This window comes from Amphiura filiformis, chromosome 3, assembly GCF_039555335.1.
Source record: "Amphiura filiformis chromosome 3, Afil_fr2py, whole genome shotgun sequence".
Lineage (NCBI taxonomy): Eukaryota > Metazoa > Echinodermata > Ophiuroidea > Amphilepidida > Amphiuridae > Amphiura > Amphiura filiformis.
The window spans coordinates 46,019,785-46,046,575 of record NC_092630.1 but is presented as its reverse complement, the minus strand read 5'-3'; the positions used below and the strand labels follow the sequence as shown (position 1 = coordinate 46,046,575).

The window sequence follows — 26,791 nt, the reverse complement described above, 5'->3', positions numbered from 1 at the left end:
ATGTGATTTGGCTTTGAGTTGCCTTTCCTACATTCCTCTCCATCCAAAGTCCTCAAATATATTTGTTTGTAGGCCACACTAACACATTTCAAAGATTTGACGTTTTGTATTGAAGATATACAGTTTCCCAAAAGACCTAAAATGTTTAAGTCTTTTATGAAACTTTGTGTACATCTTCAATACAAAAGGTCAAAATTTTCATAATGATGGTCAAATTTTCATCCCAACTACTTACACTTTAAGTACATATATCCTTAGATTTAATAAAGTTAACTTTGAGGACTGTTAAATGTCAAAAATGTTATTTTTAACAATTTGGCATAAAATAATTTTACATGTATAATTGTATATAGCAAATTTCAAAAAATTCTAAATTATTTGGTATCAGAATGACATTCCTCATATTCAGAATGAAATTTGGTGTGTCTGATATGGTCTCATGTCCCACAAAAGTACTGTGCAAAGGTGGGTCACTGCGCCCTTTACATTGGTGCTCTAACATTCTGTACTATTTATCCTTGGCTATGTCTATGCTGACCTGACATACTGTACTCTTCTGCATTAACATTGTCACTAAATGTCACATGTTTTACAAAAATATATCTACATTACATGTTACTATTAATTTCTTACTATAAAGCAAGCACACATTTTAGCCCTAATTACATTTTCAGTTAGTATGAAATAACCTTTAAAAATAACAAAAAATATCTCTTGTTAGTTTGCTGAGCAAACCTGTACAAACATGCCATTTGATGAAAGTAAATACATACTTTCAACCTAATTGTGGAATATCTTAACCATCCATTTCATTTTGGTTTGATAGTTTATATTATATTTTATACTGTATTCAGTATTTGGTGGGCAGATTGTATACTACATATCTTTAGTATTTGGCTACCAAAAGCAATTTTAAACAGTGGGTAGATCTAAAAACAATTTTAACTCAAGAGACCAAAATACAGAAGTTTTTTGTATTTTTGAACTGCAGCAACTGTACCTTACTATTAAAAATAGACAAACACAAATATTGACAAGTTCTTGAAACACAGGACAAATAAAATTGAACCATGACTAAGATAATACAACCATGTAAAAACTTACGCTACTTGAATACAAGTAATATGTAAAAGCACAATACCGGAGCACTTGAGTCACCCTGTTTGAAAATTACATCCATTCTGACAATAGTTATTCCAACAAGTGATCACTTGTTGTTAAGTTGCAACATGCAACAAGTTATTTAAACCAATTTGTCGTCTGCATTACATAATGTCGTATTTCAAAAAGCGGCCTTGTGTGATTTTTATTGTCATTGTTGTATTTCATATTGTTGATTTCATATTTCAGCATGCTTCTTTCTGATATATGGACATGAGATTGTAATATTGTAATAATAGCTATAAATTAATACAAAATTAAATTTTACAGTGTATCTCATCACAATTAGATGACAATAATAAAAAAATTACGGCAGCCTTTTCAGATATAACATTATGTGATGCTCATGACAAATTTATCTACACTGAAGTTTACTTCAGTTATTGTTACAATTTTTTGCAGTTTTGTTAACAGCTGAATAGATTGTAACATCCACCAATTATCTGTGCAGCTCCCCAAATTCCATTGGGTGCAGTAAGTTTTTGATAACCAAACAACTAATCACCGATTTTGAAAGCAGGAGGAAAACGGAGATCCCAGAGAAAATTTGTGAGAGTGAGCATGGATCAGAATAAACCAAGTGCACATACAGTCCTTGTGCACGGCTAGCTAGTGATTGAGCCCCAGACCTCAGTGGTGCAAGGCGAGGAAACAAGCGCTGTGCCGACTTCTTCATATGGATATCCAATAAAGAAGTACTAGTTTTGGTCCAATACAATTTAATTCAGATAAATTGTTGGATGTGTCACAAACTGATGGATGTAAACGATTGGGTGGATTCATAGTGATCTATGGTTATCACATTGTGACATATAATAACTTTAGCAATCTATAACACATGTGAAAAGCACATTTTAATATTTTGGATCAAATGTCTACTTTTTATAGACACATGAATTGTCGAACACTAATGACAGGTTTATAATCTATGCCTAAAACAGTTCACATATGGTACTCATCATTTTCACTATGCTTATTTTCTTGATAAATTTGTGATTAAAATCCGTTATTATGAATCCATCCAATTTTTCACATCCGTCAGTATGTAATTACACCTGATGAAATAAAAGGAATACTTATGACAAATTTGTTTGCAACAAATATCTAGGTGTAATACAATCCGTTTTAAAGAGCTTGTTACATGATTTGAAAACATTTGCTGATAACTGATAACAATATTCAAAAAACTCATTCTATTGTTGCTAGTACTATTTAATCAATTAATTTGGTAAATATGTTAGTTACTAACAAAATTGATTTAGTAAACATGTTAGTTACTATAATAGTAACATAATAATTAATTTGGTAAAAATGTTAGTTGCTAACAAAGTTAAAGTACTATAGATTGTGCAAAATGTTAAAAGCTAATAATAATTTGATTTGTTAGATATAGTATTTTATTACACTGATTTCAATTCAATATCACAGTTTTCTAAAAATACACTATGATTCTTTATATGCAAACACTATGCAGATTAGAAATCAAGGCCACTTTTACTTCTTGCATATGGTATAAATATATAAACATTCAATTTTTTTTCTCAAAGAAATCCATAGACATTAGAATAGGAGAGTCCAGATGACTCTGCTACATTTGTCTAATACTCATCAAGGGAAAGTAGTGCACCTCTGTATTTTCACCATGTAACTGGCAAACTAGAATATCATTTGCACAATGTATGCATGTATCCTCTTAACAGATTCATCAGGATCGTTCATGAAAGTGATAAGAAGTCAAGTTCTCAAAATAGATCCAAAACAAATAAATTAGGTACTCACTAGAAATATTTTGATTCCTATCATGAATCACATTCACTCTGGTTTTGGGAGTGGTAGTGTTTCTAGATGTTATCGGCAATCTTTATGACTGCTCTTGATGATGTCACATGGGTTGCTTGCCAATTGAAGATCTGATCATAGATCCGATGCATGCATGAATGTTTGCAATTATGCATATGAAACCTTACATGTCCTGCTAAGATTCAGGTTTATCGTTTTATTTCAGGACTTGGTTAAAAAATGCCAGAGGTTAACTAACTTTTGGTGCCCACTCGTAACAATTCAATATATAGTCCCAATCTCCCAGTCTAATCTCTTAAAAAAATCTCAATTTGTTGCATGATTTGTTTGTATGCAAATGCAGCTCCATTTGTTGACATCACATGGTTCACTGTCCACTAATTTCAAACACACAATGTTATTACAAAATGACAATTTTTGACCTGTACAGCTTATACATGGTGAAGTTTAGAGACTGGACAATAAGCCACAATTTGTCAAGACTAGGAAAGCTAGCATATATGGTTAATACATATAAGGGGACAGGTAAGCAATAATCATACATACATACATATTATAGAGCTCAGGAAGCACAATTTCAACTCTGAACATGAAAAAGTTTGCTTTTGCATTTTGTGCAGATTTCACATTTATACAAATTAAGGCACAATAATGTATGTGTATTCATTGTTCCAACCACAAATAACCATACAATATATTAGGCATAGGCCATGCAGCCGGTGGTAAATTTTGGTGGGTGGCAATTGACACAAAGTACATACATTTATCACATGATCAATTCATGACTATCACATGGACACTTACGCATTTCATTATATCATCAATACATGATTATCACATGTATATACAAACTTAATCCCGACCTTCAATAGTACACTGTATACTTCCATGAATACTTTACTGTTGCATGTACATTACTCTGTTCAATGTCATTACATGACTGCAACATGACCCTCACATGACCATCACATGTCAGTCATCTGGTGTTACTGTGATTGATATGCCTTTATCTGGCCAGTGGTAGTGTCGAGGTAATTCAACCTGCAGAGATTGAGGGAAAAGAAAAGTGAATGGTAACAAATGTTATCATCTACCATCATCTATTAAAGTTTGTTTTTGTTATAATTGGTAAAAAAATGAGACTCGTAACATTGTGTACTGATATAGAATGACGTGCACACAGTTGGGCGCAGCACTTATGCTAGTGGTGTGTTAGCGTTGCGTAATATGTGGCTGGCATGTGGCCTCACACAAAGGTGAAAGGTGTGTAAATAACAGAGGTTTGTAAATACAAATAATATGCAAATAAGCTCATTAATATTCATAAACATGCAAATAACATGACACAAAACAATACAGCACATCAGGCCATCATATCCAATCCCCATACCAAGTTTGCATTAAAAAGAGGGCCTCAGTAATAGGCATTAGTGCATGTCCTCGGTTTCTTGTGAAATGTTATTAATCCTGTGTAAAAGGGACTAGATTCAAATGTGTGTGTCCTTAGTTTTAAGGTTTAAAATTAAGAGGAGGGGGTACTAATGGCCTCCATTTACGGTAATATGAGTAGGGGTATGTATATGGTTTCTTACCTGTTTTGGTCTCATCAACTCCTCCAAGTCACCTGCCATACGGGCCATGAAGTCATCAGCAATGAGCACCTGATGGATAGAATCAATAGGATAAAAACAACCTCAATTTCTAGAACTAGAAACTTCACAAATACAACGTAACAGTTGGTTTTATATGTGGTGCTCAAATTGAAGACGACTCCTGCCATATCTAGTTTGATAGCTTTCTATGATTTGTTTTGTCATAAATAAATCATTGTATTAACAAGTTGTAGTCCTCTGCATGGTGTACATTGTTTGCAGCTTGCTTGATACTTCACTATACTCCAATCAAATTAACAACACAAAGGAATATGCAAGCTCGTCTCCTCAGGTTCGTATGATGCCACTATTTGAGGATGATGTTTACTTTTATAGCATTACATTATTCGCCCACAAGCTAACTCTAACCCTAATTCTAATGCCTAACCCTATGCTGCCTAAACCCTAAAAACAAAAATATGCAAAATAATGAAAGGCCTTAAAAAACGAAGGACTACCGATTTGAATGCAAAGTGAAATTTGGAGTGAAGCTCAAACATCTGCTATTACAGAGTTCAATCTTCAATCAAACAATGAAGGCTAACAAACAAACAAACCTACCTGTAGCCAAGGACCTTTAGCCTTAAATGGGTGAGTCTCATCAACAAATATGCCCTCTACCTGGGAGGAGACAAAGGTAATTGCACTGTCCGCATCATAGTTCTTGAATGTGAAATGTCGACCATGTTTGAGGCGCCCACTACAAAAGAAAAAGAACATTACATCAACAATAGAATGGACATGATTTGTAGAAGATTGGTGTTTTGCAATCAGTGATGGCATATCAATCAATTTTATTACATTCTCATCTAGTCCTTGCTATATCATAATGCTGTTAATCTGCTATCATCTTCAGTACCTGTTTGCAAAACTGTACGACAATGTTACGTGTTAAGGGGGTACTACACCCCTCGATAAATTCGTGTCTATTTTTGCATTTTTCTCAAAAACTAATAACACAGTGGTAACAAAAGTTATGTATATTATAGGGGCAAGGAATCTAATTACTACACTGGAATTTCACCCAAGACATTCACCCAGAATTTGACCCAAGACAAGCGGTTCGTTATTTATGAGAAGAAAAGAGGTACCGCAAGAATGTACCTCATTTCCGATCATATACCGTAAAACCCCGTCTACAAGCATATAGTGTGCTTCTGATGAAAGCTACATTAATCCAGTCGCCATTATGGAGTTTGAGCAAATAAATTACGGATCCAAGCATATACAAACAAGTATTATTTTAAGACCGATCTATTGTATTGGTATATTAACACTTGCTTCGAATTAATTAAGCTTTTATATAAAACACTATTATGCTTGTAGACGGGGTTTTACGGTATACTGAACCACTTGTCTTGAATCACTGAAATTCCAGTGTAGAAATTGGATTCCTTGCCCCAATAATATACATAACTTTTGTTACCAGTGTGTTATTACTTTTTGAGAAAAATACAAAAATAGTCACAAATTTACCATAGGGGTGTAGTACCCCCTTAACTGCTACTAGTACATTGACTCTGGAGAGAAGTCGAAATCCCTACCTACAGATAGACCCAACCAATGTACCCTTTTATTCTAAAGTTTCATTGATAAAACACAGTTGCTCTTTACTATACAAATAGGTGGGCATCAAAACACTGCAGATTATATCAATGTTTCTTACGTTGGATCCTGTAAGCAAAGTGATATTGTTGCTTTTAATCTGAGACCAAGGTCCAATTACCCTATCCAAAAAAACAAAATCCCAACAGCCCGACCCTACTGAGCAAGTCCATATGTCAAGTTTGTTTCTTCTTGTCTTTGTTGTCTTAAGGATTAACCCTTGAGCACTACCTACTGATCTAACATTGCCTCTGATTGGCCAATTACATGATATATTCATTTTAATCACCAATCAGATTGGAGCTTTGCATATAATTCACCCCAATTTTTTGCGTGGTGAAATTATTCTAACAGTGTTGCTGATTGGTCCAATTGATAATGAATAATTCTTTTTGACCAATAGGCAGGTAGTTCTCATGGTGTTAAAGTACAAACTTACTTGACAGCCAATGGGAGTAAAGCACCCGCCTCTACATTCATCTTCACATTCACCTTGTCCACTATTCTTGGGATTCCAAAGTCCATCAGATTGCCATGGGCATCACTCATGCTGCCTAGTGACTGCTTGCGACTGTTGGATTCTATACTGTTAGCACTGGATTGGATGGGCGGTAGAATAGGACGGTGATCATGGGCAAGACCCATTTTGAGTGCAGTCTTAATTTGCTGTGACTCTATAGATAGGAAAGCAGAAGTCATGAAAAAAAAATTGACATGGTCCTTAAAGTTGAAATGCTGGTGAGTGATATACAAGAATGATGAATCACAAAGTAGAGTAGTATACATATGAGAACAACAGATACTTCTTTATATTCCGCAACAAAATGGAAAAATATGAATGCTTAATCTTACAATTTCAAGTTAAACACATTCAACTAATACACACCAAGATTTTATTTCAAAAATGGAAATTGTAAGTGTGTACAGACATGCAATTAGCATTAGCTTGATGAAATTACCAATAACATACTTGTAAAAGATCCGAATAGTTTTAAAATAACAGACAGTGAGGACACCATAAACGAAAAACAGCATCTAACCACGCTAGCATTAAACATCATACAAAAGTTATTATGCTTAAAGAGGCAGATGGGAGATGAGGCTGTTGATCGGGTCAGGCACCTTTAATCAATATTGATTATGTTCACATAAGAGTATAAATCAAACAAAAGCACAGTGATTTACAGTGGGCTTTGTACAGGCATAAACCTACATGCCTCAGCACATTTTACAGGAATTGACTCACCACTCTGACCCGGGACCACCTTATAAACCATTTTACATCATTCAGCTATGCACCTCTACACAGGTCTATAACCACCACAGCCAGGATCAGCTCCCCATGTTTTGTACCAATAGACTAGGACAATTAGCACAGTAAATTTCTTGTTTTGGGAATTTTCAAGCTAGCTCAATTTTTCCACAAGAACAGAATTATGACACTGCAACAGCTCATAGATCTTAAAAAATTGACTCACCAAACTCTGATATCCTTTGTGACATAGATTCATCCCCATGCTCTGATTGGTCATCTGTATCATGCCATAAACATTTAGCAGACACACCGCTGAGATTGGAGCCATCTGTGGCTACTCCTATATCTATTTGTTCTTGGAGCTGAGGGTTAATCTCCAATATTGTTTCTCCTCTCCTCATATCTGTGATTAACCAGGTACCACCAGCCCTGTCATCAAGGAGAAATTATTGGGACATTGATATCAATGTATATTGGCTATAGAAAAAAAAATTCTTATGGTTGGGTACGCTGTCTCATTTTCATAAAACTTCAGGTGCATGCATAGCAATCAGCTCGGTAAAGGGAAAATGTGGCTGCACATGTTCATACTGGTTTTTTTTTCAGGGCTGTACCCCTTTGTGTGACATAAAAGGCAAATGATTCCTCTCATCTTGTCCATTCTTGTATGAGAGTCTCACACATACTTCCCATGCACATACTATCCATCTCACTCTTACTCTCTTCTATATTATATTATTTCTATTGTGCTTTGCTACACTCAGACTTTTGTGTTCGCTGTACTTTATGTAGAATAACTTGTAATGAGGTCAAACTAGCCATAGTAACTCTGTATGTACAATATCAACACCTGTCTGTCCTGATACCATCACCTCATTTCTATGGGAAATGGAGATGTCATCACGTGAGCATGGGCATTTGCCTTGATGGATTCACTGAGCAGATATATCAAGCTTTAAATCTTTAGAGAATATACGATACAAACTTTTGTTTTTACTATCCTCTACGGTGTGATAGATGACAGTCAGGTCCAACATTTTGAGCAGTGGATCCGCCGGTATACACTACGGGCGACGACACGGTTGCTGCCCCATACCGTGTGATAGACCGCATGCAGAAACCAGTGAAATTCAGCATTTACAAGCTAAATCACAGCCTCTGACTAAGAATAGGGTACTTACATGGGTACAGTTTTCATGAGCTCTAATACTGAGGGTCCATTCCACTGCTGAGCTGCTTTGAGTTCCTCTGAGCAGACACCTATGATCTGGCAATGTAAAAATAAGATATATTAGTGAAAATTTAATTTGGTCAAATTTCATGGAATGCAAGTGTTAAAAGTGTTTCTTCATATCTTTACCAGAAAAGAATGTTGGGGATTGCTAAACAGACAGTAGAGTTGCAAGTACACCTCTAGAATTAAATTGTATCACACCTAAATTTGTAAAATTGGAAGAGCATTGGCCTGGTGATCCGAAGGTCCCAGGTTCAAATCCTGGATGGTCAGGGAATTTTTTTCACTGGCTGTCATTCATGTATGTGGAGACTTGTGTTAAAATCTTTTCTCATAAATTGTAATGCAGCTTTTTAAGGGGGCACACAGGATCACTCAAAGTCGGAAATTTTAGTCATTGTTTTGTATTATATCTTTAAAAGTAATGATGATAAGTACATAAAAGTATACGTTTTCAGAAAGGAAATGACACAAGGAATCCAACTAGCATGGCAGATTTATGCAAAAATGAGCAATTTTTGAGAAAAGCACCAAAATTGATTTTCCATGCCAATTTTGGCACTTTCCTCAAAAAGTGCTCATTTTTGCAGAAAGCTGCCATGCTACTTGTATTCCTTGCATCATTTCCTTTCTGAAAATGTATACTTTTATGTACTTATCATCATTACTTTTAAAGATATAATACAAAACAATGTCTCAAATTTCCCACTTTGAGTGATCCTGTGTGCCACCTTAAGTGATCAGCATTCAATTACATCTCATACTGCGATTTTCATACAATACGTCAATACTACACCAACCACCAAGTAACACAAGTTAGAAAACTATTTTGAGGCCTGGTGGCAAGTCAAGCCAACATATACTTACTGATTATGCAATTTAACAAAATAACAAGTACTGTAAAACCATTTAATTTCGCTGGGGATTTAATTTCGCTAGAAACCTTAATTCACTAAATTAAATACCCACAAATTTGAGAGTTTTACATGGAATTCTAAACATGATTAGCAAAATTAAATACCAATGAAAATGGTAGTCATTATCAATTAGTGAAATTAAACTAGCAAAATGAATAGCTTTACAGTATTATTTCCTGCTCTACCAAGCACAACAGAGCAGCATTTAGAAACATTTGACAATCACAAAAGCAGTGAACAAACTGCAATATGACAAATTAATTACACTTTTGGTCAACTTTTAGTTCATTCAACTGTTTCTCTAAGTTCATTCTCACCTGTATAAAGCTGACAAAGCCAAATGGAGTTGTGATAGGAAGTAACTGTGGGTCATCAGCCATTAACATGTGTTGTATACGAGATTCACTATTGTCCAATGGGGAATGCCATGATACATGGTCTCCTGTGCAAAGTATGTTATCTGTGGAAAAAGTTACAGTTTACATTTTATTAATCCCAATTCTCAATCTCAGGTATGGTACGGTACTGATCCATATGTTTTGCTCTTAATCTAATCAGTTAAAGCCAAAGGTTTAAGGCCATACCTCAGTGGTATACATTTTGTAGCATCAAAGGGGCATGTGCTCCCCCTATTGATTTCAAATCTAGAAAATCCCACAGGAAAATTGCCAAAGATGGCTTGTGCCCCCCATAGGATGACTCACGCTACACCACTGCCATATGTATTTTGTAAACAGTATCTATTTCATTTTTATCTTTTAGCGAATGTTTGGTGGTAATAAATCAATCATATTCGAAGTTAAATATCAAATTGAAATATATTATCAATTTCATGTCAACAAAAATTTGTTCATCTCTTGACACCTACACTATCAGGTAAAAGAATGGATATAGTCATATAGATTGACCATACCATGGAATGTGAACATGTTGCCAAAGGGAGTTGACACGGAGTTCAAGGGGTGTGTGAATGAATTCAAAAATAGCACAAATGGCGTGAGTGTACACAAAAGAGACTTTGTGCGTAAGATGAGCGATTTCGCTAGGCCTATAAGTATAAGCTGTACCAGCATCAGCTGAAGTCAAGTACGATTAGAGAGCACAGTCAGCACAGGCATGGAACATTCCAATCTATGTGTTATTAATATATGTGACACGATCTGGTCCATGAGGGCCAATGGCGGCATTTTTGAAAATTGAGTTACTGTAATGATTACATTATACATACAATAGGCTATCATTTACTGAAAACACCAACGGTCTAGCATACTTGGTTCTTAAAAGTTATGAAGGTTTTTGATGCTCCATATTTTTACCTTTATCTCAGTTTCAAATTTGCCGCCTTTGGCTCTATGGACCAGATCCTGTCACATATGAGATTGACTAACGATTGTAATTGTTGCATGAAAGGTCCATACAATATTTGACATTGAAAAAGTATGAACTGGACCATAAGGTAAATATTGTAAAGCTTAGCAGTGATATTTTGCTACTTACCAGATTGGAAGACATATCTTGCCAATCCTTGCATTAATTCAGCTGGCCATGTAGGTGGTGCGGTTTCTGTTGGTTCTTTTTTAAGTCTGAAGGTAAGTTCAAAACCAAATCCGCTAGGTCCTTCAGCTCCCGTGCACCTGTAACAAAACAATGATAAATCCACACTAAGCTTAATACAAGAGAAAGAGTCTGCTGCTTCAGCTTGATATTGTTTGGCTGAATGATTTGTTGAATGAATTTGAGATTAAATGAAAAATGAACCTTAAAAAATCTGACATGTACCAAAAGTCTATTGCCTGTTGGATCAAGTGTCAAAAGGGTCACCTATATCCCTAATATAGGTCTTGAGTTTCCTGATCAATGTCAAAATTGTTTCTTTGGCATACTTCTATATTTTACCAATTTATACTGATTTGTTTTATTAGAACGAAATATGGCCTTTCAAATGAACCAACTTGATTTTTTTGCTTAATTTGTTATTTTTTGTAAATTATGTAATGTTGGCAAATTGCATCCTGAGAAACTTTTACATGTGAAACACTTACTCATGTACCCGTCCGTCTCCATGTAGATCTGTAAGTCCATAGCTGACATAGTGCCAATGAGGTGGGATTCCCTGTTCTGTATTCCCTGGGTGACTGTACATTGAGATGTAGTCTAATGGATCTGGACCTCCTAGCCTGTATGGATAAAGCCAGAGGAGGAGGGTTAATGGAATTATGTACTTGAGATAATCCCGTAGGTAATCCTGTCGAATCTATTCATAGTACTTTATTCTCAAGTAGTTAGACATCCACTTGAAATATCCTGTGATGTTATGTGTGTTACCGCCCATGGTTGACCAATTTGAACTCCAGAATTGGAAATATTTTCAATGTTTCTATTGAGAATTTGTTGAAAAGTATGAATAATGAAACGTGTGTGTTAAGGTTACACAAAGAGACGTATAAAAAACGTATAAAAGACGTAAAAAGTTGTTCTCTAAAACAGAGTTTTCTCAGTAATCAAATATCGCAGCGAGTGAAATGTTGGTGCATTGGATGTAGCTTAACATTTTTGTGTGTGTTATATACAAATTATTAGAATAAATTAGAAAATCCTTCGTTTAAAGCATTTTTACCCACCATGTTCACAAGATCAAAAACACGTTCCATGAGGTTTTTTTTCAAATGTGCGGCCCGTATAAATCCACACCGAGCGATTGTTTTCTTCTTTTTCGTATTGTATTACAAATCGATCAAAGAAATAATGTTGCCATGGGGAAGAACCAAATACAGTACCGATTAAATTTTAAAAGCCCGTTTTGGGGGAAAATTTTGGAGAATTTGCTTGAGAAAAAGCTGGTTTGTGAAATTATCGATATCTTGATTACGAGACGTTAATTTAGACATCTGAATACCTACATTATTTCTCAACATTCTGCCAATTGCTATTCCATTTGATTTTCACTCCAAATTGAAGAAAAAAAAAAAAAAAACGAGGTTTTCCTCCATCGGTTCGTTCAAAATTTCAGCGCCGACATGCGTGTTTATTCTAAGAGCCATAATGCGGACGCGATTGTAATCATGTAAATTATTGCATCCAATTATAGTTATCATCTGCTTTGAGAACCGGCAATCTTGTAAGCTGATCGATGGCCGAGTGGATAGAGCGTTGGACTGGGAATCTAGTATGAACTATTTTTGTGGGTTCGAGTCTCCGTGTGGCTGAATTTTCTTTTTTTTTCTCTTTTCTCATTTTTACTTCCTTTCTTTCCTCTTTTCTTTCTCCCTTTCTTTTTTCATTTCTTTCTTTCTTTCTTTCTTTTTCGTTCATTTTTTCTCTCTCTTTCTTTCTCTTTTTCTTTTTTTCTTTATTTTTTCTTGCTCCTTTCTTTTTAGTTTTATTTGATTGATTCAGCTGAGTGCAATGAATCGTGATTGATTGTTTTTCACTTTATATAATTCAGAAATTTGTAGGCCTGCTAAGTCTGTCTTGTTGATTTTCATCCCAAATTCGATTTACAAATAATTGTAATCAGGGGAATAGCAGCATTGATTTCATCAAAGATATCAAGGCTATAAATTCAAAATCAACACATTTTCCAGGGCGTAGCTTGACGAAGTGCCCCAATTAATTTTAAAATTTATAAAATCCTTGTGAAAATTGCCGAAAACGGCTTGTGGCACCCCCCGGCATCCGAGCTCCGGGCACGAAGCTAAGCCAAGTTTCATAGCCTTTTCATGTCTTGACCGTGGATCGATATTCTATTGTAAGTAGGCCTCACGTCCCGCACGCTTGTTCATTTTCCTGCATGGCTGTTTCTGTTATGAACTTACGCCCCTCTGAAATCAAGCGCATGAAAAACTCTCGGCTAACCTTAAGGACCTGCTGCTTGGATGGGATACCACATGTGGATAATATGTACAAGAAAGAAATCGAGTGTTGGAAAATTTCTCCCAAAATCTGCCCTTTGTTGTAAATAAATTTCTGAAGAAGAAATTGTTAGGATTTTCTAGAGAAGTGATGATTGTTGATCATTTCTATTTTATTTTTTTTTTTTTTTTTTTGTCATTTCCTGCAAACCTAATATATTTATAAAGATATTCTGATATAAATTGAAAACATTCTCTATCATAAATAGGCTGAAAGAGACAACAAGCGACAAAAATTTTAATTTGCCATTGAACTTCAGTCTGAAATCTGACTAGATGACAGGGTCTGCATGCATGGTACATATGTATGCATGCCGCCCATGGCATGATGACATGCATACACTGACCTATCCCTAAAAGCAGTTAGCTGCAACTTGTGTATCACACCCATCCCGGGTTCAAACCCCATTGTGGTATTCTATTGTAAAGCGGCTAAAAAGGGTGATTCATCATTTACTTTGAATGGGCAGTCTCACACACATGTATATTTTGTTTGAGAATAAATATTCAGCCAACTTTTAATGCATCAATTAAAAAACAAAACAGTATGCAAAGTCTCAGCTTTTCTATGTGGAACTGCTATCAAAATCCCTCTAAAATTCCATGTACAATTATCTCATCACAAAAATAAATTATACATGTACACATGTGTATCAAGGGTCAAGTGAAGTGGACATAGACAACATGTAGTTTTTCTTGAAAAATCTGTTCTTTTAATCTTCTATGTAAAATATGTATTGTGTTTGGGGCCCCGGTCTGAGCCAATTTGGCTGACTAGCAATGTTTTTGTGTTAACTGAGGTTTGACATTCATACCTATTTTATAATTTTTTACAACCACAGCGATAGCCCGAGGTACTCACACCTCTGTACTACGATTTCCACTGGCCTTCTCCGCGTCGAGGTCTGAGACTCCTGGGCATGTATGGTCCAGGGTACACAGTATCAAATTTTATTAACAAAATATCACTTCTTACCGTTCCTCACGTGAAGATAAGACTTTTAAAAACAAAACATATTTGGTGCATGTGTGAAAATTTTGGGTACATTTGAAGGTGTAAAATGACCAAATTTATGATCGTGTCGATCGTCACCATTTTCAAAATTCGGCAAGCGCTGATTTCCAATACCCGGAAGCAAGTATGAATAATTAATTTTCTGACGTCATCACGAGTTTTCAGAGATTATAGAGTCTTGTCAAGCACTACTACATACGATCATGACGGTGTACGGACCCTGTTTATAGTGATTTTACCCATAAATACCAATTATTTTATTTATACCAGTTTATTTATTTGTTATTTGTTTTCAGATTTTATTAATTATTTTATTTATTTGTTTGTTTATTTGTGTTAATTGTTTATTTTTTGTTTATAAGTTTTGATTTGTTTGTTTACTTGTTTATTTTTTGTTTATTTATTTTAATTGTTTGTTTATTTGTTTGTTATTGTTTGTTAATTATTTTACTTATTTGTTTGTATTTGGTTTCTTTGTTTTTAGTTATTTTGTTTTTTGATTGTTTGTGTGTTTGTTAATTGTATTGTTCATTTGTTTGTTTGTTTATCTTTTGTTAATTGTGTTTATTTGTATGCATTTTGTTTGTTTATAAGTTTGTTTATCAATTTGTTAATAAGTTTGTTTATTTGCTTGTTTATAACTTTGTTGGTTGTTAATTGTTGAACCGAATCTCACTTACTCTCATTATTTTGGAAAAGTGAGATTTAGTGAGATCAAGCATTCTGTACTTTGCAATTTTTTAATGAGATTTAGTGAGACTTGGTATTATTCAACTTTCTGCCCATTATGCTACAGTGAGATTTAGTGAGATACAGTTTTATGTGTACAAAAAGTGGAGTGAGATTTAGTGAGATACAGTTGCTGTCTACACTTAGTGAATGAGTGAGATTTTGTGAGATTCAGTTTTATCAAAGATATCAATAGTACAGACAATGAGATTTTATGAGATTTAGTAATGTACATACAGTTGCTGTCTACACTGAGCGAATGAGTGAGATTTAGTGAGATTCAGTTTTATCAAAGATATCAATAGTATAGACAATGAGATTTTATGAGATTTAGTAATGTACATTTTTTCTTATTTCTTATTATATGTGCAACTACCTTTATATAATAATCCTAGTATAACTCGGATCATATTATACTGTATTGCCTAGCTGATAAGCCACATCGCAACATGGGTCATATAATTATGTTATACCGTAATGTCCAGGTGATAAACCACAGCTCAACTACATTTAGGTCATTTATATTATACTGTATTGTCTAGTTGATAAGCCACAGCACAACTTGGGTCGTATAGCCTATGTTCTACTGTTTACAATGTGTCGCTGATAAATCACAGCGCAACTAGGGTCATATATATTATACTGTTATTGTCTAGCTGATAAGCTACAACGCAACTTGGGGTCATATATGTTCTACTGTAATGTCTGGTTGATAAGCCACAGCTCAACTAGGGTCATATATTATACTGTATTGTCTAGCTGATAAGCCACAGCGCAACTTGGGTCATATATGTTCTACTGTAATGTGTCGCCGATAAACCACAGCGCAACTAGGGTCATAGATATTCTACTGTAATGTCTAGCTGTTAAACCACGCCACAACTAGTTATAGATAAGTATGTACTGTAATGTCAGTGAAATAAGCTGCAGGACTTTCTCATGTTATATATTTGTTTGTTTGTTTTCTTGTAGTAATAATGAAAAACCTTAAGCTCAATTATTTTATGTTTGTTTACCACTAAAGGGAGACAATTATAATCTAACTGCTCCATTGTAGAGTAAACATTTTTACTGTCATCCTACGTGGCTTGAGAGCAAAGATACTAAAATCCTAAGCTCTTAAATTCAAAAGGCTGAAGGGGTTTGGGTTTTTTTTTTTTTTTTGTATTTTTTTTTTTTGTATTTTTTTTTGGTACTTTTTTTGTATTTTTTTTTTTAGCTTTTTCAAAAACAGAAACTAAACAAAACTAATACTAATAACCCTCCATCTTTCTCAAATACTCATGCCACGACTTGTGGTGTCGCCTACATAAGTAGAGTCTACATGGTACGCAACCATGTACAGAAACTCTATATTTGCCCAGAGATTTGCAGAACCCACACCTCCGTTCCCTAGTCTGGCCATATATACCCTTTTCCGGTATTTTTCGGAAAACATGGCTGGGATGGGCTGCAGGCACTGTTGCCGGGATCTGCAATCTCTGGGGAAGAGAATACATTTCCATGTCCATCTCCTCGCTGTCTGAGGATGACATGTTGAAATGATTTTGTTGAAATGATTTGGTTCTATCCATTCCATTATATATAGGCATTTTCTTCCCGCCATATGCACATTTTCTAGTCACATGATGTATTCTGCAATTCTATTGGACAATTTTAATCAAATTTGGATAATCATATTACATAATTAACAATAAAAATTGATGTGTTTCTAGAAAATGTTACAAAATGAAGTACAAAATAAAAGACCGTTCCCGCCATAGGTATATTTTCAAGTCACATGGTGTATCCTGCAAATCTATTGGACAATTTTCCCGCCATATGCCAAATTTGGATGATCATATTATATAATAGCAAAGAAAGTGATTCGTTAACTAGGAAATGTTATATTTTTTATTTTCAAAGTTGAATTAGCTCTACTAAAAAGAGCGGGGAAATTACACAATAAATTGGCTTTTTTTGACATGTGACTAAACAGTGGGAAAATTATTTAGATTTTAAACATCACATGACAGCATGTGACTTAGAGCGGGAAAATTATTTAAATTTTATGATCTCATGTGACTTAAAACGGGAACATTACACAATCTGATTGGCTTTTTTTGACATGTGCCTAAACAGCGGGAAAATTATTTAGATTTTAAACATCACATGATGTCATGCAACTTGGAGCGGGAAAATTAAACAATCCGATTCACTTTTTTGACATATGATTAAAAAGCGGGAAAATTATTAAGATTTTAAACATCACATGACGTCATGTTGACATAGAGCGGAAAAAATTAAAAAATCTGATTGGCTTTTTTTGTCATTAACTAAACAGCGGGGAAATTATTTAAATTTGATGATGTCATGTGACTTAGAGCGGGAAAATTCCCGGGGGAAAATTACACAATCTGATTGGCTTTTTTGACATATGCCTAAACAGCGGGAAAATTATTTAGATTTCAAACGTCACATGATGTTATGCAACATAGAGCGGGAAAATTAAACAATCTGATTCGCTTTTTTGACATATGACTAAAAAGCGGAAAATTATTCAAATTTTCAAGCAACAGAAGGGTATAAAAAGGCCAACATTCTGTGCCTCTTCCCTTTCTTCATTGAGAGACCACACGGTTAAGAGCTATCTTTTCCAAGTCTTGTTTGAACAGTTTTGTTTGAACAGTGTTTGAAGTGAAAAAGTTCACCCTACAAAATAGTGGAATATCCAAAGATATGTCTAGGAGAAGGCTATTATCACTGCAGGCTGACCTGAGAGCTGCAGAGGGTGATACTTTCATGCAGGATATGGCAAGAGGAAGACATAAAGCTAGTGGTGGAGGAGGTAATAGAAGAGGAGATGGAGCCGGAGGTAGTCGTGATAACGGAGGAAGAGGAGGAGGATTAAATCTGAATGAGTACGTTGAGGCATTGAAGAAGGACAAGCATGTTACTCAACCTGACCAAGAATATTTGGACGCGATATCCACTTCATCAGATCAATATGAGTACGACTCTAAGTACAGCAGTGATGATGGTGAGTGTGGCCAAAATTTATTGCCTACTGAGATAAAAACATTTACTGAATTTTTAGACACAAAAGATTATATTTTCAGATACAATAATAGTTGAATTTGAATCTTCTATAAGACATGAAAGGATCATAAAATGTTACCACTATATGGAAATATTTGTGCAATTGATATATTTTTGTTACATGTTAATAACCAAACAACTATTTTGCCCAAGATTTCCTACCCCACTCCCCTCCCTTTCCATCTGAAGTAAGTTTGATCCTAGGACCATTGGACTTTGAACCAATTGTTTACCAATTAGCAAGTTCAGTCATCCAGTTGTTTACACATCCCTGTTTACACCAAGTAAACTACTGTGAGATTCAAGCATGAACAAATTGTAAAATGTAACCTTTTATTTTTTAGCAATCATAAGTTTTTGTTTGCAACTGAATGGACATGAATTTTAAAATATAGTATGTACATGTAGTAACATTATACCAAATGGTAATAATTATAAAAAAAATTGTAAAATATGTTGGCAAATCTGAATATTTGCTAATGTTACTTATTCTATCACACTCAGGTGGTGTTGCTGCTGGAGATGATGATGGTGCTGATATGGATGTGTCTGATGGCAATGGTGGTGGTAATGACCCTGGTAATGACCCTGGCAATGATCACAACGATGACGATGATGATGACGATGATGATGACGATGATGACCCCAATGGTGACGAACCTGGCAATGACGATGATGATCCTGACGATGATGACCCCAACGGTGACGATGATGGTAGTGAACCTGATCCCAGTGATGATGATGACGACAATGACGATGATGATGATGACCCCAGTGGCAGTGATGATGGTGGGTTCAGTGTTTATATCTTAGACAAAAAATGAGATTTCCCAGAGGCCTATATATATACTACCGTACTCAAAACTTTATATTTGTTGGCACATTTTAACCTTCTCCTGAAGTCAAAGTCAAAGTCTTTTTAAAAAACTGTTTTAAACAAATTAGATGGTCAGTCAAGTCAACCAATTGTTTACAAATATCATTTTTGAGGGAAAACTTCTAAGCTTCAGAATGAAAACAGTAAATAGATGCATTTCACTTGTCACTTGTATTCAAGCCGTCAGCCCAGATAGCGTAAAGCTAAAGTAGTGAGTACTTTTTCAATGGATTTGTCAAGCAAAAATGTTTGACTTATTCAGAATGAAAACATAGAAATTTGAAGTAGCTTCAATATGTAACTGAATGTTCCCAAATTTATTGTTTTGTATCAAACACAGGTAGTAGTAGTGATGAGGGATCTGGGTCTGGAGACAGTAGTACCAACCCATCAGATGCCAGTGAAGGCGAAGGTGACGGTGAAGATGACGGTGAAGATGACGTGGGGTCTGAATTTGAAGATGAAGAGAGGAGAGTTCAGATAGTTCGGATGAGGAGATGGTGTTGCCACCTCAACGCCCGGCGACAAAGACCTATCCGCATTTGGACTCATGGTCGCTAGAAGACGACCCCTCATCGTACTCGGACTCCGACCATGACGAGGTGCCCGACCGGCATGGATGGAAGAAGCGTGGCAAGCCGCACCGGGTTCGCCAATTTGAGGGAGCTGGGAATGGGCCCACCTACAATGCAACAGGCATGAGCCCAATGGATCATTTTTGAAATTTTTCCATTGGCCATAATGCAGTCAATAGTCAACTGGACCAACCAGGCCCTCAGAAGTGCCAATGAACCAAGGACAACGTTGGCAGAGATTAGAGCTTTCTTCGGAATCACACTAATGATGGGGCTCGTACCACTCAAGAGCATTTATGACTATTGGTCTACAAGACGGGGTCTCAGAAACGAACTGATCTCTATAGTGATGACCCGGAAGCGGTACCTTCGCCTCTCCAAGTTTCTCACATGTAGGAATCCAGACGAAGATGCTGACAATTGGGCGAGGGTAACTCCTGAAGACAAGCAACATTACTTCCACCATACCAAGCGACACCCTCTATACAAAGTGCTGCCCGTCTGGGAAGAGGTTCTGAAACGTTGTGGGGACAACTTTAACCTGGGTAGAAACATCGCCATTGATGAAGCCATGATTCGATACAAAGGCTTCAAAGCATTCAGTCAAAAAGTTCTTTATGCCAAGTAAACCAATCCGTGCGGGTTTCAAGGTGTACGCTCTCTGCGACTCTGCAACACATTACATGGCAAACTTCAACGTTCATCCCAGATATACCACCACGGTCTATAAAATCAGTAAAGACCTGATACGTCCAGTGTATAACAAATGTCACCATGTTTTTATGGACTCCTATTACACAGGTGTTAATCTGGCAAAGAAGTTGCTGCAGAGACGGACGTATATGACGGGCGCCATTATGAAGACCAGAAAAGGACTTCCGACGCAGTTTAACCTCGGCGACAAGAAGAACGGTTCTAGACGCAGAGCGGTGCACATGCGAAATTTCAAAAAGACGCGTCGTGGCACAATGTATTTCAGGAAACAACACCACCTGTCCTACACCATGTGGGAACGACAGCCGTCAATGCACGTCTTATCGACTGGTCACCAAGCATGGCGAAACCGTCAAGAGGACTTCGTCCTGAGGACCTTCTCCTTGGATGGCATCCTTCCAAAGGAGAAGCACCAGGTTGCCGCTCCGAAGCAGGTGCTAGATTACATTGCCAACATGGGTGGAGTCGACCACAACGACCAGCTCCGTGCATATCATACATGCAGCCGGAAGTCCAACATCTGGTGGAAGCAACTGGTCTATTTCCTGCTCGACATCTGCAGAGTGAATTCTTACATCTGTCACTCGTATGGACGGAGGAAAGCTATGCGGCAGCAAGACTTCATCCACGATGTCGTTGAAGGTCTCATAGACGGCTACGCCTACGGTCAAGACCATACCAGAAGGCACTACAGCAGCCGGCAAAATATGAGGGCGAGACCAGTGCCTGCGCACAACAGACCAATCCACCGCCTGGAGTTGCTGAAGGGCAAGAAGGAATGGGGCATTTCTTGCGTCGCTTGCAAGGCGGCAGGAAGGGTCTGCGCTGGACGTCGTGGCAAACCAATAGTCACCAAGTGGGGATGCCGAGCGTGCGGGGCCCATTTCTGTCGCCTGAGCAAGAATCCGGAATGCTTTGCCAGCTACCACGGTGCGAGACGTCCTAATGCTGCCAACTAGATCCGTGCACCCACCCAGATGGACCTGCTTCAGATGGATCTTCAACCGGCCCGCCTACTTCCACGGGCCCGTTATTTAAAAAACCACCACCCACCAGTTTGATGGGTCTTGGCCCATGTTACGATCGATGCCAGACCCAATTGATAACTGGACCAATTTTGGCAATGGCGATGACTGACTGGTCTGAGCCACAATTTTTTTTTTTCTAATTAGGGGATATGTGAAAAGATGAAATATTTTATAAATTTTAGGGGGATATGTGAAAAATTAAAATATTTTATATGTAAAAATATTGCAAAGAAATAGCTTGTAGGTTTTACACAGCCGATTCTTAATTTTTAGGCCATGGAAGTATGGGGTGGTTGCTTTTCAGCCTATTCTGTTTTATTTTTTAGATTATATTTTCCAGCTTTTGAGCTGAACAAGCATTTCTTTGCATCATCAAAAAAATGGCAAGGATGAGATATACCGGAATGACAGAGTGGTTTGGCCAATGTCTATGATCGATGCCAAACCCAGATATAGTCACCGAGTAACTCTGAGCCATTTTAAAATTCAGAAACATGTTGCCTGGCTTTTCAGCGAAATCAAATTTCTTTGGTATGAAATTTTTGCATGGCTTTTCAGCCTTGGTTTTTCTAATATAAATTTATGCAATTTTAGGGAGCTTTATGCCTATGGTTTTTCAGCCTAACGGCATGAGATACTTGCATCTGTGGCTTTTCAGCCTCGATGTACATGTATCTTGAATGTCTAAATTATAAATGTTTGTGCAAAAGTGAAGCCTGGCTTTTCAGCCAACCTAGGCTATAAATTCATAGTGATGTTCCCTATTCAAATTACTTTGACTTGCGGCAATATTGTTTCTGAATGGGGGGTGGGTGGGGATGGCAATGATGATAGGAAATTTCCCACCTTGCAAGCTATACAGCGCTAGTCTGCTTGCATTGTAAATATCTGAGCCATCACTTCAACAACAAAAATGCTATGGTCCTACATACACTCAACCCCAAACTAAATCAATGTTACAGTCCTACATATTCAATGATCCCAAACAAAATGTACGCCTATGTTCATGACAATAAAATACAGGGCTATTAGCTATATTCAAAACAAATAAATAGCTAAAAAATAAAATAATGGCCTTTATTCATAACAAACAAATCAAATTTGTGGTTAAAGTACTCCTGTCACAACACTCTCATGCTGAGCCCAAAATAATTAACAAAATGAGTTACAGATAAATAAAACAAAGAGCATGACTTTTGTTTTGGTCAATAGTATAATAGATAATGAAACTAAAACTAAAATGTGAAGTCTATAGTTGATTTGTAGTTGTCAGTGACCACTAGGATTGGTTAATGATTATGTCAGTCTCTGCCCTTTTGCTGCAGCTTAACAGCAAGATATTATGGTACATGATTGAAATACCACAAAACACCACACTTGAAAATAAGATTGAAAAGATCGATAGGCTTTAAAATTTTTAATTACCACAGCTAATTTGTTACAACATATATAAAAAACCAAATACCACCTATTTTTTACAAAGTGAGATTTTGTGAGATTTAGTTTTTGAGAGATTTAAAAAAAAATGAGATTTAGTGAGATTCAGTTATGACTTTACTTTTGTGCATTTTTTTGTAGTGAGATTTTGTGAGAATTAGTTTTGTATGAATTAAAGTTTTAGTGAGATTTAGTGAGATTCAGTTAACATGTTTAAAATCAGTACAAATAAGATTTTGTGAGATTTGGTTAATAACATGCATTAATAAATTACATGTTATTTCAACATACACTCCACATCTCACAAAATCTCATTCCACTTTTTAATGAGATTTAGTGAGATTTAGTTATTAACAGGCTTTGCAGATGGACATTTAGTGAGATTTTGTGAGACTTGGTTATTTACCAGGGTTTTTCCCCTTGTGTTCAGTTCTATAAGTTTACTTATCTGTTTGTTATTTTATGTTAATTACTTTTGTTTATTTGTTTGTAAATTATTTTGATGATTTTTTGCTTGTTTGTTTTGAATATGTTTGCTTGTTTGATTGTAACAGATGTGAGTTTATAATTGATTGATTAATTGAATAATATAAGTTTTTTTTTCGGTTTTGGAGTGTCCCTGGACCTAGACCCGAATGCTAGGATCATTCATGGTTGACCAAAAAAAAAAAAAAAAATTTCAAGATATTTTGTATTTTAAATATGAAAATTGATAATTTGTATACTCTATTAATGATTTCAAAATGCATTGAATTTGAATGCATTTTGATATCATTAATAGAGTATGACATGAAAACAAAGTATCAATTTTCATATTAAAAATACAAAATATCTTGATTTTTTTTTTTGATTTTTAGGTCAACCATGAATGATCCTAGCATTCAGGTTCAGGTCCAGGATTTACACTCAAACCAAAAAATTTGCAATTTTGGAATTTTTGAAAATGGGGGTGGGAGTATACTCGAGGCGTGGGACTATACTCGGACGAATACGGTAATTAAATAAATAAATATAAATAAATGTAGGCCTAGACCCTATAACTTATAATAAAATAATAAATAAATAAGCAAAAACTAAATAAGCAAGCAAGCAGCGGTTATTAGTATCAATTTATTTCAATTTAAATCAATCTATTTAATGCTAATGATTAACTAAAGAAATAAATAGATAGATAAAATAATTCATTAATTGATAAATAAATAAATAAAATTATTCATTGATTGATAAATAAAAACATAAATAAGCAATTTATTGATAAATAAATACAAAACAAATAAATAAATAGATACATGTACATAAATCTAGGACTACATGTATTTAGCTCCCTTCTTGGTTTGCACTTTACCTTGTCTATGGTTTCAACCTTTCTTGGATTTTTATAAATCTAGGACTATAGGCCCTTCAAATTAAGTAAATAAAGAAATAAATTAATTAATAAAATAGTAAAAAAAATAGATAAAATAATTCATTTATTGATAAATAAATAAATAAATAAATAAGCAGTGGTTATCAATTAATTTATTAAAGGAAAACGGTTAAATAAAGAAATAAATATAAATAAAATAAAAAATCATTAAGATCAATAAATTAATAAATTAATAAATAAAATAATTCATTGATTTATAAATAAAATACATAAATAAGCAAATAAATGAATAAATAAATAAATAAATAAATAAATAAGCAGTGGTTATCAATTAATTTATTAAGGGGGTACTACACCCCTGCCCAATTTTGTGCCTATTTTTGCATTTTTCTCAAAAATTATAGAGCATTGATGACAAGTAAGATATGTATATTACAGGGGCAAGGACTACAACTACTGCGCTGGAAATTTTAATTCAGCACAGACAACAGTTGTGGAGTTACAGTCAAAAATGAGGGAAAACCAATATTTGATCAATAAATCAATAACTACTTGCCTTGAGTTGCTGAATTTTCAGTGCAGTAATTGTAGTCCTTGCCCTATAACATACATATCTTAATTGTCACCAATGCGCTATAATTTTGAGAAAAATGCAAAAATAGGCATTAAAATTAAATTAGGTGTAGTACCCCTTAAAGGAAAAACGGTTAAATAAAGAAATAAAATTAAAAATCATTAAGATCAATAAATTAATAAATAAAATAATTCATTGATTTATAAATAAAATACATAAATAAGCAAATAAATAAATAAATAAATAAATAAATAAATAATCATACCACAGAAGATCTCTGATCTGATCAAACGAAGTGCTTGACAAGCACTAGATTTTAAATCTATGGACAAGCCTATATAATTTCCGAAAACTCGTGATGACGTCAGATAATTAATTATTCATGTACTACTTCCGGGCATTGGAAAACAGCGTGTACCGCAAAAATAATGGTCTCATAGAGATAACACGGTGGCGAAGAAAATTGCATTTTTTGGCTGTAAAATGCAGATTTCATGAAGAAAAGAGATGCGGGAAGTCTTCATAGTATTATTTTTAAGGATTATATCACAAAACTGAACATGTGAGTACTTTTATGAATGCAGGGTTAAAACGCGATACGTTTTCACAGTTCTTCCCACAGAGTGCCCCGGTTTCTACAGTCTAGGCTAGACACAGACTTTAAGGTACATATTTCGAGGTGCATAACAAACACCAAATTGGTGTCATAACAAACACCAAATTGGTGTCGATGACCTGACATGCATGCATTCTTTTGTCGAGAGTTCACATGGTCTTTCAATTTGTGCCGAGTGTCCTTGGCAGACTTGACTATGCTTCAGTGGTCATGAAAGGATTCAATAGATAACCTCTGCCCCACTAATCCCCAGCTATTGTCTGAAATTGCACCTCGGAAGATATATTATAACAACTCAGTCCCTCAAATGATAGTCATATAACGACCAAAAGATAAATGACTGACCATCATTGAGGACTGAGTTCCGCAGTCTAAGTCTAGGCCTAGGGAAGTCATGGCCCTTACTGTGAGGAAGGAGCAACGGTAGGGCCATGATGTGTCGGGCTACCACAGCGAGTATTTATTATTACATGTTTAAAAAGTGTAAGCTAAATTTATTTTCTTTTAAGTTCTTTATTTCAGTCCATGTCCAATGCACACGCTTGACATCGCGAGATGACTTTGCGTTGACTCTGCATTTTAATTTATTAACAACACTCTTTCTATAATTATTAATTCCCGGTTTTCTCACCAATATTTGACGACTGCTGTCACTTGTAATGGGTTGATCTGGTCAGGATACTGGCGTCTGCATGCTGAATACACCGCTTCTAAACCGGCAGGAACGACTGTCACTGGCGCTGGAACCGGCCCATGGGCTCCTGCACCACCAGCATCGACAGGGTTCATGTTTGATTCTATTAATCACAGTTTTTAAACCAGATCGGTGGGGATTTTCTCAAAATTCATCTTCACCATTGCCGAATATCACTGTTGATGTTTTCTTCTTCTGTGTACCGTTGCAACATATAGGTTCCCAGCTTCACACGGATTCCAACCGCATTCCACGAGAGAAAAATTACCGGGTTCCAGGGAAACGTGAAAAAAAGGTTTTGATGACAGGTCATGAGCTGTTGAATCAGATAAAATTACTCCCTTTCATTATGAATTATTTCCGGCAGTTAAAATCTAGAAGTGTACTTTTCTAACAGTTTTATCTTTCTGATAATTATATTTTACTAATCTATATTCATTTTTAAAAATGCCATATTTTGAGTGTATTGACTTAAAACTTATGGAATAACTTTATAAAAAGCTAAGGGAGTAAGTACACCAAATCTACTAATCCAATTAAGCCGAAAGACCCC

At 35.5% G+C, this 26,791-nt stretch overlaps 2 protein-coding genes across 2 annotated transcripts; one reads left to right on the top strand and one right to left on the bottom strand.

Annotated features, from left to right (window-relative positions):
- Window positions 1-350: 350 nt before the first annotated feature.
- LOC140148602 (suppressor of fused homolog) lies at window positions 351-26,488 on the bottom strand. Its single transcript, XM_072170612.1, has 10 exons — window positions 26,176-26,488; window positions 11,667-11,801; window positions 11,122-11,258; window positions 9,942-10,084; window positions 8,655-8,740; window positions 7,697-7,902; window positions 6,658-6,892; window positions 5,175-5,313; window positions 4,554-4,622; window positions 351-4,002 (listed from the first exon to the last, which is right to left on the bottom strand). The coding sequence occupies exons 1-10, from the start codon at window positions 26,331-26,333 to the stop codon at window positions 3,934-3,936; spliced, it is 1,377 nt and encodes a 458-aa protein (XP_072026713.1). The 5' UTR covers window positions 26,334-26,488; the 3' UTR covers window positions 351-3,933.
- On the top strand, window positions 18,824-19,795 carry LOC140148537 (uncharacterized). The gene is made up of 2 exons (XM_072170531.1): window positions 18,824-19,146; window positions 19,575-19,795. The coding sequence occupies exons 1-2, from the start codon at window positions 18,837-18,839 to the stop codon at window positions 19,793-19,795; spliced, it is 531 nt and encodes a 176-aa protein (XP_072026632.1). The 5' UTR covers window positions 18,824-18,836.
- Window positions 26,489-26,791: the final 303 nt, after the last annotated feature.